The following is a 17,273-nucleotide window of genomic DNA, read 5'->3' on the forward strand; positions in this document are numbered from 1 at the left end:
CTAAGAAATCTGCTTGCTTGAATGAAAGAAGTGCTTCCTCAGGAATAAATGAAAGGCTGCATTTCTGCAAACAAGATTTTATGGGGCTCTCAGTACCTGGTTTTGAGTATATGGAAAATGTACTGAGAGCTGCAAGGGCCTTGTGTGGTAGGTTTAGACTACAGAACCGCATTGAAGCTTCATAATGTGGCATTAATAGACTTCTTTTAATTTATTAGCACCTAGATATGCATTTGGAATGTTTATAGCTTAGTCAGCCGATAGTACTCAAATTAAGATGAGATACAATCCACTTCTCATCTTTGGATGGCTTGCCAAATAACTGGAAATAATTTACTGATGACCCTAGTATTGTGTCTTTAGTATGATTGCTGGGTGCAGTTTGTATTTACATTTTACTCCAGGAAGATCTCCTTATATTAATTTCTTTAAAATGGTGATTGAAGTAATTACAGATGAAGGAAAGTGATTAATGAACTTGATTTCCATTTTAGACTCCAGTAAGATACACAAAGACTCTGCTATTACCGGTTGTTCTGGTGGTTTTTGGGGTAATCATCAAAAGGGTAAGTGATTGATTTAGTGAGTTACCTTTACCTTGAACTTACGTTTCAGTTTTTTTGAAGGGATAACTATTTAATTATTTATTTGAGATGGGAAGAAATTGATGTGGTGGGTTAACCTTTGCTGACTACCAGGTGCGTGCCAAGCCATGCTTGCCATTTCTTGCTCTCAGTATGATGGGGAAATAAGAACAGAAAAATCTCATGGGTCAAGATAACTGTGGGGGCCTCACTTTCTGATTCACTATCATGAGCTTGAACTGAGGAAGATCAAATTAATTTTTTGTGAATTGAAAAGAAAATGGAAGAAGCAAACCAAAAACTAAAACCATCTTTTCCTCATCCCCAGGCTTAGTGAGTCCCTTCCATAGGCTGTAGTTATTTTAAGAACTGGGTCAGGTCCTTTCCATGTGGTACAGTTCTTCAGAAACAGACTGCTCCAGCATGAGTCCCCCACAGACTGCAGCTCCTGCCAGAAAACCTTTGTAGGGTCTTGTCCCCAAGCAGCAGTTCCTGCCAGGAGCTTTTTCCTTTGGGGGTTCTCTGTGGGTTGCAGCATCCTTCAAGGCACATGCACCTGCTTAGGCATGGGGTCCTGCACAGGTCTCACAGGTGAATTTCTGTCTGCTCCATCTTAATCTTTCATGGGCCTCCGGAGGGAAAAAATCTTTCATGACTGTGGTGTTCTCCAAAAGCTGCAATCTCATGGTTCACATGGAGCATTTCCTCCCGATCCTTCACTGACCTCGGTGACTTCAGGGTCCTTTCACTCCCAGTTCTCCCGCTGCTCTCTCTTAAATCCGCAGTGTTACTTTTTTTGTAAAGATGTTATCAGTAGGGGCCCCACCAGTGTTGGTGATGAGTTCAGCTTTGGCCAGTGGTAAATCTTGTTTGAAGTTGTCTGAACTGTCTCTCTCTGACATGGGGTCTCTTCCCACAGAAGCCACCCCTGCTACGCTCCTGCTGGTGAAACCTTGGCATGTAAACCAAACACAGTCAGAAAAAATACGGATTTTCAAAAACATATATTTAAAATTCTTTGTTCCCTTTACAAAGATTTTTGCAAAGGTCCAGTCCTGAGTCCTGATAAAACTTAATTTGATGTTAAGCATCGAAAAAACTTCTATCATTTAGCTGATCAGTACTAAAACTGGAATTTGTAACTGTTTTTGTAAATTTGATTATGTATAATTTGTAAAAACAACTTAAACTTTGCTCAGGAACAAATGGGTTAACTGCTAACTGCCTGGCTAATTAAACATCCTCTAAAAGAACTTTCAGCTAAAACATTGCATGTCTTTTATCTTGGCATTATCTCGGAAAGAGATTACCCAGGTATAGTTTAATTGAGCAAATGTTAAAAATGCTTCAAAATGCTTTTGATAGTTTGTTCATATGTTTTGTTGTCTCTTGTTTTCTTCAGGCAGTTAAATATATTTTGTGGTCCTTATCTCATACAGGCCGATATGAAAAGTAAGTATTTGTCCTGGTTTGAAAGACAGGTATTTGCCAAGAAAGGAGGAGCTACTCCCTGCGATGGGAGAGTGCAGACTTCCCTCCCTCCCTCCAGATTATAATTTTGGAATCAGAGGCTCTCAGGCAAAGATGTGGGAACAGGAATAGCAGGTCTTTACTAATATATCTAACAAGACAAGCAAAAATAACAACAGCTATGAAAATTAACAACAAAACAGAACAGTAACTCAGTTCCAGCCCTTTTTGGCTGCAGACACACTCTCCCTGCGCTCAGTTTCCAGTGTGGGGCAGGGCAGATCCCACGCAGCTGGGGAGGCCTGGGGTGATGGTGGCAGTGTCCCAGGTGTGAGAGGGATGGAGGAGGGACTCCTCGCTCACAGTGTTGGTCACAGTGCTCAGCAGGATGCCCAGAGGTAGCAGGCTGAAGCGAGAAGGCAGCAGCGCAGTGTCCGACAGCAGAGAGCGTGGCTCCCGGTGTTGGGATGGCAGGGAGGGGTGATAGGTAGCAGCACTGGTCGTCTTCCTGACTCCACCAGCGAGAGAGAGCAGCAGCTGTTTGATCTCAAAGAAATAATTAAAAGAACCTGCTGAAATCAAAATTCAAGATTTCCAAATAGATACAGGGATTGAGGAAGATAGTTGTGATTTGCAATATATTTCAAAACTTGCATAGAGGGGAAAAAATTTTTGACACTTGACTTAAACTTGCTGGATTAGTTGCATTGTCTAATGCTGTTAGAGATGATTTTAAAATAAAACTGGTGCTTCTGTAGTACATAAATAATGTTGAATTTTGGATTGTTATTTTTTTCAGAGAAGAACGCTTTAACCATGGTGAGGTAAGATTCTTTTTCTGCACAATTCTACTCCTGTATTAATGCAAATACTCAGTATTGAAATGCAGGTTGCAGTGGGCTGATGGTGATACACATGGTTTATTTGAAGCTAAGTATTTGCATTGTTATTTCCTTCATCTTAAATTAGGTCTGATATGTCACCAGAATAACTCTGGAATGTTGCACAAAGGAATATACTGGCTTATGGGGGTGACTGTGCAAGAGAAATCTTGGGCTTTTACTGTAGCTGCTCCAAAGGACATTAAAATTAGGCTGGACCTTCTATTTTCTTTTTAGTAAAACTGCAAAGCAGTGTAGTGTGTCCCCCTCTGGAGCGCTCTGCCCAGGAAGAACATGGACTGTTAGAGCAGGTCCAGAGGACATCCACAAAAACACAGGTGTAGAACACCTCTCCTATGAGGACAGACTGAGAGAGTTGGGGTTGTTCAGCCTGGAGAAGAGAAGGTTGCAGAGAGACTTGACTGGGGTCTTTTGTTACTTAAAGGGGACCTGTAAGAAGGATAAGGTATCCCTTGTACCTAAATCAGGTAGATTTAGGCTAGCTATAAGGAGGAAATCTTTCTGCAATGAGAATGGTGAAACACTGGACTCAGGTGGCCCATAAAGCTGGTAAATGTCTCACAGTTTAACCTCAAGTTGCTTTAGAGGAGATCTAGATTGGATGTTAGGAAAAATGCCCAAAAGTATTGTCAAGCAGTGGGATAGGCTGCCCAGGGAAGGAGTTGAGTCACTATCCCTGAAGGCATTTAAAGACGCTGTAGGTGTGGCACTGAGGTCATGGTTTAGCTGTGGACTTGACAGTGTTAGATTAATGAGTGGAATTAATCTTAGAGGTTTTTTCAAACCTATATGATTCTATGATAATCAATCAGATAAAAGCACTGATTGCAAAAATGCCTCTGATTTAGCTCAGCACTTTGACAAGTAACACAGGTTAATGTTAAAAGAGTAGTGAGTGACATCTGCTTTTTAGAATACTAAAGCAAGCTGCCTATGATTGCGTGATTATCGAGGATGATCTTTGCTTCTCTTATTCCATACTTGGATATTTTGGGCACTAAAAAGCAGGGTCTCTTAACTTATATAAAGGTTATACAAGAAATTTTGCATATATAATTGCCTGTTAATGTCTAAGGATTTTTTAAATAGCTAGCTGTTTTTCTAGCTCCTTTTTCCTTTATTGATAATGTTTCTTCTTCCTGGTATTCCATTCCTTAGGTGCACTACATGCACTTTAGATAGAAGATAATAGAAAGTTGATATCATCATCTGAAATACGAATATTTTTAGTTTGACTTGGAGTCTTTCAGACAAGTTAGTCATTTAAGCTATACTGAAAATGAAGTTGTGTATTTAAGGCAGAAATGAAAAGTATGCAAATTTGCTTCTGTGTCTTGTGGTTTCTTCTTTTCTTTTCAGCTGGTATTCCATGCATTGCAGCTGTTGGCATACAGTGTCCTAGCAATTTTAATCATGAGACTAAAACTGTTCTTAACACCACATCTGTGTATTATGGCTTCCTTGGTGTGTTCAAAACAGGTAAGGTCTCTTTTTTTCCTGTAGCTATCTCAGCACTTCAAGTATTACACAGATACATGTCCTAAAGCAGATTTCTCTGTGTGTAATTGCTGATTATGAGGGAGCCAGATAAAAATAAACCAGGTTATATTGCCTGTCAAAAAATGGTTCCCTTCTCCCCTCTTCCCAAATAAAGCAAAAGGCTTGCTTTATGCAGCTTGTCCAACTGCATTATTATACAAGTTAACATGCTGTGTATCGAGCTTGAGCACAGGGAGACAGATTTTACTATGTTTGCACACCTCTATGCCACTGCAAGTTTTTATTGACTGTTAATTTTATCCAGTGTTCATCATTGTTTACACTGTTTTTACAGCTCTTCAGAGCTTATTGCCTTGCATATTTCTTGTCTATTAATTCTTTCCAGAAGTCTCATTTGAAGTCTTGCATGTTGAAACATTTCAGTGTTAAAAATCAAACTCATATGCCTAACTCAGACTTAATCTTTCTACTTTGAAATAATTTATAACATCAAATGTTACTAGATTTTCTCCAAATATAAAAGGTCTTAGAATAGGCTTTAATTATCTGTGTTTTTGAGAAGTGGATGTGATTAAATCTCTATTTAAATAGTTGTTTTAGAAGCTTTTAACATGCAGCAAAAGTAGGGTAAGTGGTCCTTTGGGAAGCAGGCAGGGAGGTAGAATGAAAACTGTCTGAACGGCTGGGCCGAGAGGGATGATCAGTGGTGCAAAGTCTGGTTGAAGGCCAGTAACCTGAGGGGCCAATGCTGGGTCCAGGACTGTTCAATATCTTTATTAGTGGAATGAATGTGGGACAGAGTGCACTCTCAGCAAGTTTGCTGATGGTACAAAATTGGAAGGAATTGCAGGGTCTTTCACGTGGTGCCCAGTGACAGGACCAGAGGCAATGGACACACAATGAAATGCACGTTCCCTCTGAGCATGTGGAAACTTTCACTGTGAGGGTGGTCAGCACTGGCATAGGTTGCCTAGTGATGTGGTGAAGTGTCCATCCTTGGAGGTATTCAGAAGCTCTCTGGACATGGACCTGGGACACTTGGCTCTGGGTGACCATGCTCAAGCAGCAGGACTGGATCTTCAGAGGTTCCTGTCACTGTGCACTGCACTGTGATTTTGTAGAAAGTGTCCAAAGGGGAATTGGGTGGTATGGTGAATGCAGTTCCTGTCTGTGAAACAGCTGATACCCGTGTCAAACAACTGGAAGATGAGTGAATGAGATGGATTTATGCAAAGAGGCAAAAGCTATTTAGGCTAGCTGAACAAATAATTGTTCTTCAGAAAACTGAACTGCTTCCTAAGTAATCTTTAGGGAAGGGCAGTTCTTTGTAACACTGGACAGATTACACAGTATCAGTCTGCTTATATGTTGTGCTTATCCCTTTCTTGATGCCTGATGAACTTGGCATAGGTGAAAGTGCTGCAAGTTGGCCAACATCAAATGAACCTCTACAGTTAAAATATAAAACACCTTTCTTTAGCCACATCTTGAAATTGAGTATTGGGATTTAGGAATTTCCTCGACATGCTTGCTATTCTAGAAGATTACCAGGTGTTCAGTTTTGCAGCTCTTAGTTCTTGAAACTGGCATCCTTTTAGGTGGTGTAGTTGTTCAAGCAATAGCAGTTCCATTAGTTATTTTTCTAAGTGAACTTTCATAAGGTGTTTCTGAGTAATTTGAAATGAAGCTGCTTTTCAAAGTTCAGGAAAAATGAAAAATGTTCTTTTAACGTGCAGTTCCTAGATAACAATTATGATTTAAATTAATGCTGTCCAATGTTGATTTGTTCTTAGTTCTTTTTGTAACTGTGTGTTTCTTGATGGGCTTTTCTGCCCTGTTGGTAGTGGTGGTGGTAGTGGTAGTAGAGTTTTGTAGTGAAGTTCAGAACTTAAAGTATTTATGTATTTTGTGCCACAGTAAAATCTGTTCTGATTTTTTTTAGCTGCATGGTGACTTTTTTTTTTTTTTAAACACCTGAGTAATAGCATTTCAGTAATTCTTCCTGGATTGTTATAGGTGTTTAGTACTGCAGCTGGAGTCATCAGGCCCATTAGTGAATGGTGGTACTTTTCATGTTGCATGTTGGATCTTAGAAGATGCCAGAAGTCATAAGTGTGTAAATATTGGAAGGGAGGACAAATTCAGAGTATTTTGTCAGTATTTTTTATCTGCTGCTTCCAACTGCATTTTATCTCTTTGTTTGTTCTGCTGTTTTCTGTTGTAGAGTGAGAGTAAGCTTCTCAGGGAGCTGCAATTGCAGATGATAACCTGTTCTGGGAGCTGCCATAAGCCACCATTGAGCAGATCACTTCTAAGACTTAAGCAAACAATAAGAAAACTTTTTTTCATTTTTGTTTTGGTTGGTTTGCTTGCTTTTATAGGGCCAGGAAAATACTGAATGTTTTTTAATGAGCTTTTTCTATACTACCTGTGACTGGTGGGGCTTAGAGGTTTGTCCCAAGCTGCCACAGCAAGCCTGAATGAGAAGTTCTGTAAGGTGCTTCAGGCAGATTTCAGCCACAAGGTACTGGGTTGTAAGCAAGCCTAGAATACAGGCTAGTAGCTCTTTTGTGATCTTCGCTTGCCAAGTACCTTCTTAGCCAGCAAAGAGAAGGAGATTGAGAAAAAAATAATGTGAGGGTCTGCAAGAAGGGAGTTAGGTATTTCTAGCCTTAGTCATTCTAGGGAAGCAATTTCTTATCTAAGGGATGATTTTCCAGGGAGGCTGTGTCAGGTTTTCTGCCTCTTCCACACTACTGGCTGCTGAGGAGAAGTAGTTTCTTGAGGCTGAAAAATCTGTCTGTATGTGCAACACTGATCCAGAATTTCTTGGATGGAGGAAGATGGGACTTATGACCAAATTGTTGATTAACACTCAGTACAAGTTTATTATTGGATAAAGTTTTAGGTGTTTGAATGAACATAAGTTAATAAGTGACAATTTGGTTTTACAGATGCAAGAAGAATTTAAGCAAATTTAAGATAGGCAGTTACCTTATTGTAATTGAGGTCAACACTATCCTTTCATCTAACAGACTATGAAAGTTTATCTGCAGTGGTATGTTAGTATATCTAATTTGTTTTGAGGCTAAAGATTACTATTTGCACATGGAAAAGAAATTGTGTATGTTGTGTTCTTTCAGCCCATTGCATGAATCCCTGCACTTTCCATTTTTCCATTATCAGCAGCTTGTGGCAATAAAAATGATAATGTTCTTTTTCTAATAAAGAATATTTTCATTGTCTGGAGTGCTTTCTGATGAAAAGAAGTGCCCTAATGTTGATTTTCATGTGAAAGTAATTCACTTCATAACACATTTTCAAGAAAGGATTTTTAATGAAATAAAAATATAAAGTAGCTGCATGTTTGCAAAGGGAGTAACTCCCTTCCTCTCTACAGGTGTAAGAAACCTGTGATTAGAATCTTTACTTCTCAAGTTGAGCCAAGAGGAGTAATTAAATTAAATATCAGTTCATTTTTGTCATTGAGTTTACTGTTTGTGCTTCAAGTTAGACTCATATCTGCTGTTGTTTCTGTTCAGACTTTTGACAATTTACATCCACACATTTCCTCTTTCTGTTAGGGGAAGTGATACTATCCTGAGTGGAAATTTTGAAAACAAAATATCTGGAGAAAGACTTGAAGTATTCATTTGGGGATTAAAAACAAAACAAAAAACAACCCAAAACACTGAATTGATAAAAAACCACCACATAAGGAGCAGCATCCCATGAAAGAAATGCTGCTTTTGCATTGCATATATATTCAATCATCCTAAGCTCCTTGCGTAAGCAAAATAATGCTTAATTCAGAGACTTTGAACATTAATGAGGTTTTATAAAAGCATGGCAGTAATGTAATTTTCTATGATTTTAAAAACTGTGAATTGTCAAAGGTTCTAACATGTCCATGAAGTGACATTTTTGCAGCTGTTGGTGAAAAGAGGTTTGCTCATGTAGAGCAGCCTACAAACGCTTCATCCTTCCAGATTCACACAGTGGTCAGGCCTGTTTGGGCTATTAACTTTCCCTGGATAGTATTGCTGTTCTTCTCAGAGTGTTTAGTGAGTCTTTGGAGGTGAGAGCAGAGTACACTGTATTTTTGGAGAGGTGACTGGAGAATTTTAATATTCTGAGGTAGTTTGTGGTTAGTTTATAAGAAAGATAACACACACTACCTAATTGGTGTAGTCAGCCTAGTGGGAGTTTCTGCTGAGAGACATTCTTTTATTGTTTCATGCTTTAGTTAAAAAAAACACAGGTAATGGTACTATGAATGAAATTTATTTGTTTAGTGTGGGTTTGATATTTTTAATGTGTGGAGCCTTCTAATTGGGAAAAATGTAGTTTATACTTTCTTATTTAAGGTTTAGTTCAAATATGAATGTGATAAACTGTTACTGCGTAAACTAAGCTTCAACACAGCAAATTTAGTACTACTTATTTAACTACCCATTTTCACGTGTTTATGAATATTCGCTTAGAGCCTCAAGCAAATTGTCTTTAGGAAACAGTGCAAGCCCCAGTTCAAGAAAGGAAAGATTGGGATATAAAACAGCATTAAACTTACTATCCTCTGTTTTTCTAATATGTTTCGAAAGTTTGCAGTACCATCTCTAATCTGTATACTACATATAAAAACTCTAGATGTAAACAGATGATAAAATACTGTAAAAGTCTAGTTAGCTTTATTGAATCATCTTTACTTGCATACATATGTATTATATTTAATATACTATTATGTTCTGTACTAGTGAAGAAGAAATAGCTGAGATGTTTTGTAGTGCAATATATGTCAGGTTCCTCATAGAGAAATAAAAATTAATTGTTCTGCATACAACATTACAGAATTGTTGTCTAGGAATTAATTGATTCTTGCATTTCAGTTGTTTGGATGGCTCTTCTATAAAATCCAGCCCAAAACATTGGTCTTTGCTATTTTAGCATTGATGACAATAGAGGGATCTGCAAACCTTCGAACTCAGTGGAACATCATGGGAGAATTTAGCAATTTGCCACAGGAAGAACTTTTAGAGTGGATAAAAGTCAATACCAGACAAGGTAAACTATTTAATAATGTAGGATGTCCCCAGTGACTGTGAGGCTGAACCACAGAACCTGTCACAAATGACTGCAGAGGTGTTGCTACTATCTGTGGCTCTGGCATGTCTACTTGTCCACGTAATAGGTATCTCCAATGAAAAAAACAGCAGAAGTTAACTTTGTTAGACTCCAGGCTACTGATCTGGAGGTTCTAACCCCACTGTATTATTTTAAACAAAAACATCTTTGCCAAAGTCCAATTAAAACAGATTTTTCGTAAATGACACTGGTCCTGTATGTGGGTATGTGATCAGCATTTTGCTAGAAGAGAATTAAAAATGACTATGTGTGTTGTGGTTGCACCCCTCCTTTTCCTAAAATCTGTCAGAAAACTGGTTGGAAACAAAGTAGTTGCCTTTCTAGAAGGAAATATGTTAAAGCCAAAGTGGACTGAGATTTTATTGCTCATTTAACACTGATGAAAGTGACAAATAAAAGTGTGTTGTTATAATGAGTATGTTATTCTACCAATTCAAGAAAAATAAGGGGCATTATATCTCCATTCTTTGATGCTTAGTTATCTAATGGCTTATATTCAAGGTTAAAAAAACCCCAAACGAAAACTGATTTTTTGCATTTCCTGTTGATGTAACATATGGCCATTTAAAAAGGAGTACCCTACCCTCTTCTTGGCTTTTCTACAGGATTACTGTTCAGATATTTGAATTGCTTCTCCATCTGTTTGATTTCTTGTTTCAAAAATGCCTTTGATTGTGTATTTCAGATGCAGTTTTTGCAGGAGCAATGCCTACAATGGCAAGTGTTAAATTGTCTACACTTCGTCCTATTGTAAATCATCCTCACTATGAAGATGCAGGTTTAAGGTAAATTTTGTAGTTGAGGTTTCATTTGCTTCTGCTATTGATTCTTGTAATGTTTGTAATACACAGTAGGAATGGCATCATGTTAACTTGTAAAATTTGTTAAAATCTCGCAGAACTGGATTTGTTATTTCAGTCATATTGCAATCACATGCATTATTTCTTCAGGGTTTGTGGTCATCAGAAAGGATACATTCTAGGGACAGATATGGCTTGAAACGTACGTACAAGAAAATCAGAATTAAGTTCAGGAATTGGATTTCATCTGTACAATTATATCCTTTCTTCATTCTGGTTACTCCTGACTTTGTAGACAGATAATTTTTTTTTTCCCTAGAGATAGCCAGCGTGTTTATTTCTACTAGCTTTCTGTGTTTGGCTGCCATTTTTTGTGATAATTGGTTAATTATTGAAGCTGAAATTTTGTAGTGGAGTTACTAAGATTGGTACTCCTGTTGTTTCCAAAATCAGGATATTTGCCTAAATTGGAATTGATTTAACTGAAAAGGTAATTAATTTCTTTTACTAAATTTAATCCTGTAGCATCATGTTTTTGTTAATTTGGTGAAACTGCTTAAAAGAAATCCGCAACAAGAAAGAAGCAAGATAGAGAGGGATAAAAGAGAAAGGACAGGGATTCATTTTACGTGCCTTATGTCTTTAGTTCTCTGCCTGGCCTTAACTGGCTTTAACTTTTGGTCAGCCCTGAATTGGTCAGACAGTGGGACTTGGATGATCACTGTAGGTCCCTTTCAATTGAAATATTTTGTCCTAGTTACAAAATTGTGGGACCAGGGCATGTTTGGGCAAAATAAGGTAAAGGCAGAACCCATATTAAGTATCAGAAAATGAATGGGCTTTAACAGCATCATGCTTTGCACATTCAGAGGAGGATTTTGCTGGATGTGATATGGACTGGCCTGGTTTGGAGGGACCTTAAAGGTCATCTAGTTCTGAAACAGGATCGTGGTGTCCAAGGGCTGAATTTGCTTCATTACTGTAGGCAGACTCCAGGTCTTGTGCTCTGCATTTCAAAATGTCCCAGCAAGGGCAGTGTAACCATAGTGACACACAGTGACAGGGATCTGGAGAGACTTGGCTGAGGATTGCTTCCTCCTGATCACCCCAGTCCAAGGAAGGTCATTTCTGGCCTTCAGTATTACATGGTGAATGCATTGCTTTGACATCTTTACACTTTCAGTTCACAGTAACCATGGATCTTGTTACAGAGTTGTCTTCTGCTACAGAAAAGTTCTTGGAAGTACTATGTATTCGTGAAGACGTAATCATACTTAAGCAAATGGCACTATTAATGTAAACTTTGCTTTAGCAAATATTTGTCAAATAAAAAAGCCTTTCTCTGTAGTCTAAGGTTAAAGCTTACATTTTCGTGTTCTATTGCAGCTAACCCTTAGATTTTTATTTTTGAAGGGCCAGAACTAAAGTAGTGTATTCCATGTACAGTCGAAAACCTGCAAGCCAAGTAAAAAGAGATTTGATAAAACTAGGAGTGAATTACTACATCCTTGAAGAGTCATTGTGTGTAAGCAGAAAAAAGTAAGTAATCTCCCTCATTCTCACAAGAATGATAACACCCCTCAAATATGTAGTCTAAGATTCATATCAAGTTTTGGAATGCTAATTTGTGCTTTATTTATTAAAAGTGTTTAAAATAAATTTTTGTCCAGCATCTGTAGATAGTAATCAGTATAACTGACTTTACCATCATTAGCAACCTTGTGTTTTTTGTGTGAACTTGGAAAGCTGTGTGGTATGGGTTTTTAAACTTCGCTGTAAAACAGTGAAGGAAAGAAGGAAAGAAGTCATTACAAAGGAAAGAAGTAATTATCCTCTGATGGCAAGAACAGATGTGTGTATAATGAAAGCCTAGTATGAATAAAAGGTGCAAATTAAAAGATAGTTGGAGGACCAAATCTGTGACCACTAATAGTCACTAAAAAATTCTATCACATTTAAGATGTTTTTTGGAAAGAGCTATGCTTTTTTTGCCCCCTCCTCCTCCCTTGGTTTCTCTTTCTGGCCTCCAAAACACAGTTTGGATTTTTTATTTTCTTTTCATTTAGAATAAGATTAAATGTATCTGTTCAATTTCTTTGCTATTTTCTTTGTTGAAATTAGAAAATTCTCAGTTATAATAACTTTGAAAGGCAGCTGTACAAGGAATTGATGTTAGCTATGATCTTTTATAAAAAGCAAGGAGTTACTACTTTTTAAAGGTGTTTTATTCCCTGAATTTTCTTTAGAAATGTTAGCAATATGTATATCACTGTCCATTTTATCAAAAGATTTAAGGGTCCCTGGTAATGTATAATGTATTACATAATTTGCATTGTTTTATATGCTTCCTCCTCCAAATTAATTCTTTATTAATTACATAACCACAAAAGCCAGATGCATTTTACACATTCTCAATACTATTTCGAAATTACTACTATATTTATTGATTTTGTAATCCGTTTGTTTTTCTGGTATAAAGACAGACTTAAAAAAATACAGATGGCACAGTCAAGTATTCATGGGGCTCTATGAAGCAAGCTTCATGTTTTTTTTTATGGCATTTCTTCATTTTTCTTTTCATATTCCTATTTTTTAGGCCTGGCTGCAGTATGCCTGAAATTTGGGATGTCGAAGATCCTGCTAATAGAGGAAAAATTCCTTTATGTACCCTTATGAGCAAGGATTCCAGGCCATATTTCATCACAGTATTTGAAAATAGCAATTACAGAGTCTTGAAGATTCCGAAGGAATAATATTTCAATGCAATGAAGCATTCAGTTTTTCAAATCTTTAAACTAGTTACTGTAAGAATTCTAAATTGGAATACTTTTTTTACTAGACTTAAAATGGAAAAATGTGTATTTTATTTTTTACCATTTTAAGTGAATTCTGATTGTAGAAATATCTTAAACCTAGCAGTTGGATTTCTATTTCAGGGTCAGTCCCTTGAGATTTGCTATGCAAATGATTATAAATTTGCACATTTTATTTAACACTGATCCAAAAAGAGCTAAAAGTAGCTATGGAAAAGTTCGTAGGTGGACCTGAAACTTCATTTTTTTTGGTGCATGTTATTGGAATCCTATTGATATTAAAAAAGAAGATTAATAACGGTAATATTTGCAGTAAGCAATATTTAGCTTCTAAGTGTCCAAGAGTTTTTAGCATTTTCTTATGCTTTCAGAATAAGCTGGCATAATATACATGAAATTTTTAAGGGAAAATGCTTTATTCAGGAAAAATCTGTCATAGCCTTAGGAAGATACTCAAACAAATCCTTCACTGCCTTAACTAGACCTTCAGCGCCTAACTTGATAGGAAATTACTTTCAAAATGTAATGCCCTTTTTCCTTTCCCCATATATTAGATCCTGCCTGGACTTTTTCGTCAGCATTAAAGAAAAACTAAATTTATCCCAGTTGTGCTATGGGTGTAGTCAGTTGTGTTGGTATAATTGCTCCAGCATTACTAGACTGGTTCTGCTGTTTTTCTGTCATCTTGATGTCACACCAGTATTATAATTAGATAATAGAGAACTCACCTTCCGAGATACCCAGTGCGAGGATACCCTTTAGTCATTTAACTGACTTGGTAGAATTTTTGTATGTTTATTGCCATTGGGAGCTATGACAGCTTCCTGTGATTCTACAGCATCATAAGACTTCTAAGGTCTGAAGTTCACCATGTATCATTAATGGTTTGGATTTGTTTCAGCTCAGCTTTTTTGTTCACATCAGTCTATTGGTATGACTGGTCTTTTTAGCCCTAATAGCATCTGGTGATCCTGGATGTTTTAGGGACACCATCCATCACGCCTGTAACAGTGTCAATTAAATGGGAACCTGTGATAAAGTAGTAGTGTAACAACTGATCAGTATTCTAAAACATCTTATTTTTTTATAGTCTGTTTTATTGAGAGGGTGAGGGAGAATGGCTGAAAATGCATTAGCTTTTTAACTTTTACAGAATAGATTTTGGAAAAATTTCTATAAAGAAACACAAAAAAAGGGCTTTTGGGAAGTCACTTTTTAAAATGTTAATGTTAAGCAGGAAAAACGTCTTTATATAAACATTGACTAGTGTTTCGGCACAAAAACGTATTTTTATGAAGTTTATGCCAACTGTTGACATGTACTTATGTGGTTAAATAAAAAAGAGAAAGATGGAAATTGTTCTTTTTTTTTCTAGTAGGTGTTACGCTTCCCTTATGTCTGTTAAACTGAAGTTTAACAGAATTACCACAGCAGATATGATTGAAGCTGAACTTTCAACTAAAAAAATGCACCAGAAGGGCTGCAGATGATTAAACCAAACTCATACACCTCTTTCTGGCTTCCTTTTTATTCAAAATATCAGTGCAGAAATATGCGAAAAGACTGGTGGAATGAAGAAACACTTGAAAATTAAGGTTCAAAGATGTGCTTTAGTAAAAATGTTCATCATTTGTTGATGAGGTGACTGTTACTCAGTACATGGCCAGACACTGCACATTTCCATCTCCAGGGATATTATGCTGTCCCTTTTTTTGAACTGCTCTGAAACCCAAAGAATGATTTTCATCTGTTTGATACTAATGTGATAAAATTTAGTAATGAAAAAATACTGAGTAAAAAATGCAACATATCATTGTGAGGAAGAAAATGTGAACTCTTGTCAGGTGTCTTTTATTACAAATTTCTTGTCAACTCAGCTCTCAGTTCCAAAGGAAAGAATTTTTGTTTAAATAACATATTTAACACGCAGAAGCACCATGTTAACATTATACTTATCACTGCAGCAACCAGAAAAAACAAGTTGGAGGCTTCTTAGCACTCATTGAAATTGCTTCTCTCTTTGCAAGATCTTAATCGATAAATGTGTAACACAAGTAAGTTCAGCTTTAAATACATGAAGGCCTTGAAGTAATTTAGGCATGAGACTGGAATACTTCCATACTTGAAGACAGTTTCCATTATATTTTAGTAGTATTGGATCGTTGTACTGGTTTTGGCTATGGGCTGTGTTTTGGCAGAACAAAGGTGTACTGCCACTGGCCAGGAAGTTGAGGATGCATGGGAGGTTGGGAGGAGACACAGCCAGGACAGGTGACCCAAACTGACCTAAGGGACATTCCTGACTGTGGCATCATGCTCAGTGTATAACCAAGTGGGGAGAGAGAGGAGGAAGGGAGGGATGTTTGGAGTGATGGTGTTTATATTCCCAAGTCACTGCTGTGGATGATGAGGTCCTAGTCTCCCAGAGATGGCTGAGCACTTGCCCGCCCATGGGAAGCACTAAATTAATTCCTTGTTTTTTTGCCTTGGGTGTTTGCTTTCTCTCTTAAAATGCCTGTGTATCACCCACAAGTTTTCTGGCTTTTGCTCTCCCGATTCTCTTCCCAATCCTGCAGATTGGAGAGGAGTAGCAGGTAGAGGAGTGAGCAAGTGCTTGTGTGGGGCTTGGCTGCTTGCTTAGGTTAAACTATGACAATCTGCCTGATTTGTCTGTTGGAATCTGAAATACTGCTTGCTTTGCATTCAATTTCTTCAGTACAATGAGCACAATTATGATTTGGTATGAAACGTCTGATAATTGTACAAGCTTAAGGTTCAGTATGGAATCCAAATGAAGCACCTTTGTGAAATGAAGGTGCTAAATCCGATTCAGTACTGCCCTGCACTTCATTCTATTCATATACCATTAAAAACTGCTCTTTTGCCTTTTTTTTGCAGTTCAATTGAAACAGTGAACTTGTATCAATCTCTTGAATTTTTATGATTAAGACATGGAGTTCCAAAGCACAGGACTCACTCTAAGCGAAGAAAACTCCTTTAGCAAAAGCAGATATGTAAGGAAGAGTATAAACATAGGGTTGTCAGAAATAAGCATTGTTTTTCTGCATGGCATGCAGAAATTCTAAACATGAGAGCTGGTCAGCTGTGCAGAATTTGCTTGGGTAGTGAAATCTTTCAGTGCTACAGTAAATTCTCAGTTGTAGCTGTGCAATATAAGCACTTCTATTTCAGTGCAAAATCAAAGTCAAGTGTTGTGATGAACTATTTGTAGTGGAGCTTTAAGCTGACCTTTTAGGTTGGAACAGAGTAATGGGAGGATTTACAGGATTAGGCAGAATTTCCTCAGCACACTAGCTTGTTCCTGATTTCATGCTGTAATTCTCTGTCTTGACGTGCAGAGCAGGATGTAACCAAAAATATGTATTCTATCACCATATGTTGAAACCGGGTGGGGCAGTGATCTTTATCTTTTCCACAACCCATCCTTCCTCCAAGGAAATGTCTTCTGTTAATGGGCCACTGAGTCCCACTGCATGACTGATAAAATTACATCATCCCATTTCGAGATGCTCCACCCAGAGGGAGCAGCCAAGCATTTCCTGCCCAGATGAAATCTGAGATTTGGAAATTTAAGGGCAACCTTTTTCCACTGGATTCCAGAGGAAAACCAGATCCTTCTAAATCATCACTGGGCCTTTGGAGGAAAACTGCACCCTTCTACAGGACCACTGCTTCAACTGAATCACATCAGTCACTGCAGGAGGATTCAGCCACCATTTAATGGGACTGCTACCAACACCCTGACTGATGGGGTGTCAGGTTGTATTCTGACTCTGTCAGTGTTTTGGGTTTGTTCTTTGTAATATTGTATTTCTATTTTAATTTTCCTAGTAAAGAACTGTTATTCCTATTCCCATATCTTTGCCTGAGAGCTCTAAATTTCAAAGTAATAATAATTTAGAGGGAGGAAGGTTACATTTTCCATTTCAAGAGAGGCTCCTGCCCTTCTTAGCAAACACCTGTCTTTCAAACCAAGACATTCTCCATTATGTATAATTCTTATAATGTCTGAAAGCATCAGTTGTTTGAGTTCATCACATA

General features: G+C 37.5%; 1 protein-coding gene across 3 annotated transcripts in view; it reads left to right on the forward strand.

Moving 5' to 3' along the window:
• The window catches only part of DPY19L1 (dpy-19 like C-mannosyltransferase 1), a 44,374-nt gene extending 29,807 nt beyond the window's left edge, over window positions 1-14,567 (forward strand). For all 3 annotated transcript variants that reach the window (XM_056484462.1, XM_056484463.1, XM_056484464.1), the window contains 8 exons: window positions 495-566; window positions 1,987-2,036; window positions 2,854-2,878; window positions 4,316-4,435; window positions 9,343-9,517; window positions 10,284-10,383; window positions 11,812-11,937; window positions 12,995-14,567. In XM_056484462.1, the coding sequence (XP_056340437.1) occupies window positions 495-566; window positions 1,987-2,036; window positions 2,854-2,878; window positions 4,316-4,435; window positions 9,343-9,517; window positions 10,284-10,383; window positions 11,812-11,937; window positions 12,995-13,151 (825 nt within the window). In that variant the 3' untranslated portion in view covers window positions 13,152-14,567. The remainder of the gene's footprint in view (window positions 1-494; window positions 567-1,986; window positions 2,037-2,853; window positions 2,879-4,315; window positions 4,436-9,342; window positions 9,518-10,283; window positions 10,384-11,811; window positions 11,938-12,994) is intronic.
• The last annotated feature ends 2,706 nt before the right edge of the window (window positions 14,568-17,273 follow it).

Source organism: Oenanthe melanoleuca, chromosome 2 (genome assembly GCF_029582105.1).
Source record: "Oenanthe melanoleuca isolate GR-GAL-2019-014 chromosome 2, OMel1.0, whole genome shotgun sequence".
Classification (NCBI taxonomy): Eukaryota; Metazoa; Chordata; class Aves; order Passeriformes; family Muscicapidae; genus Oenanthe; species Oenanthe melanoleuca.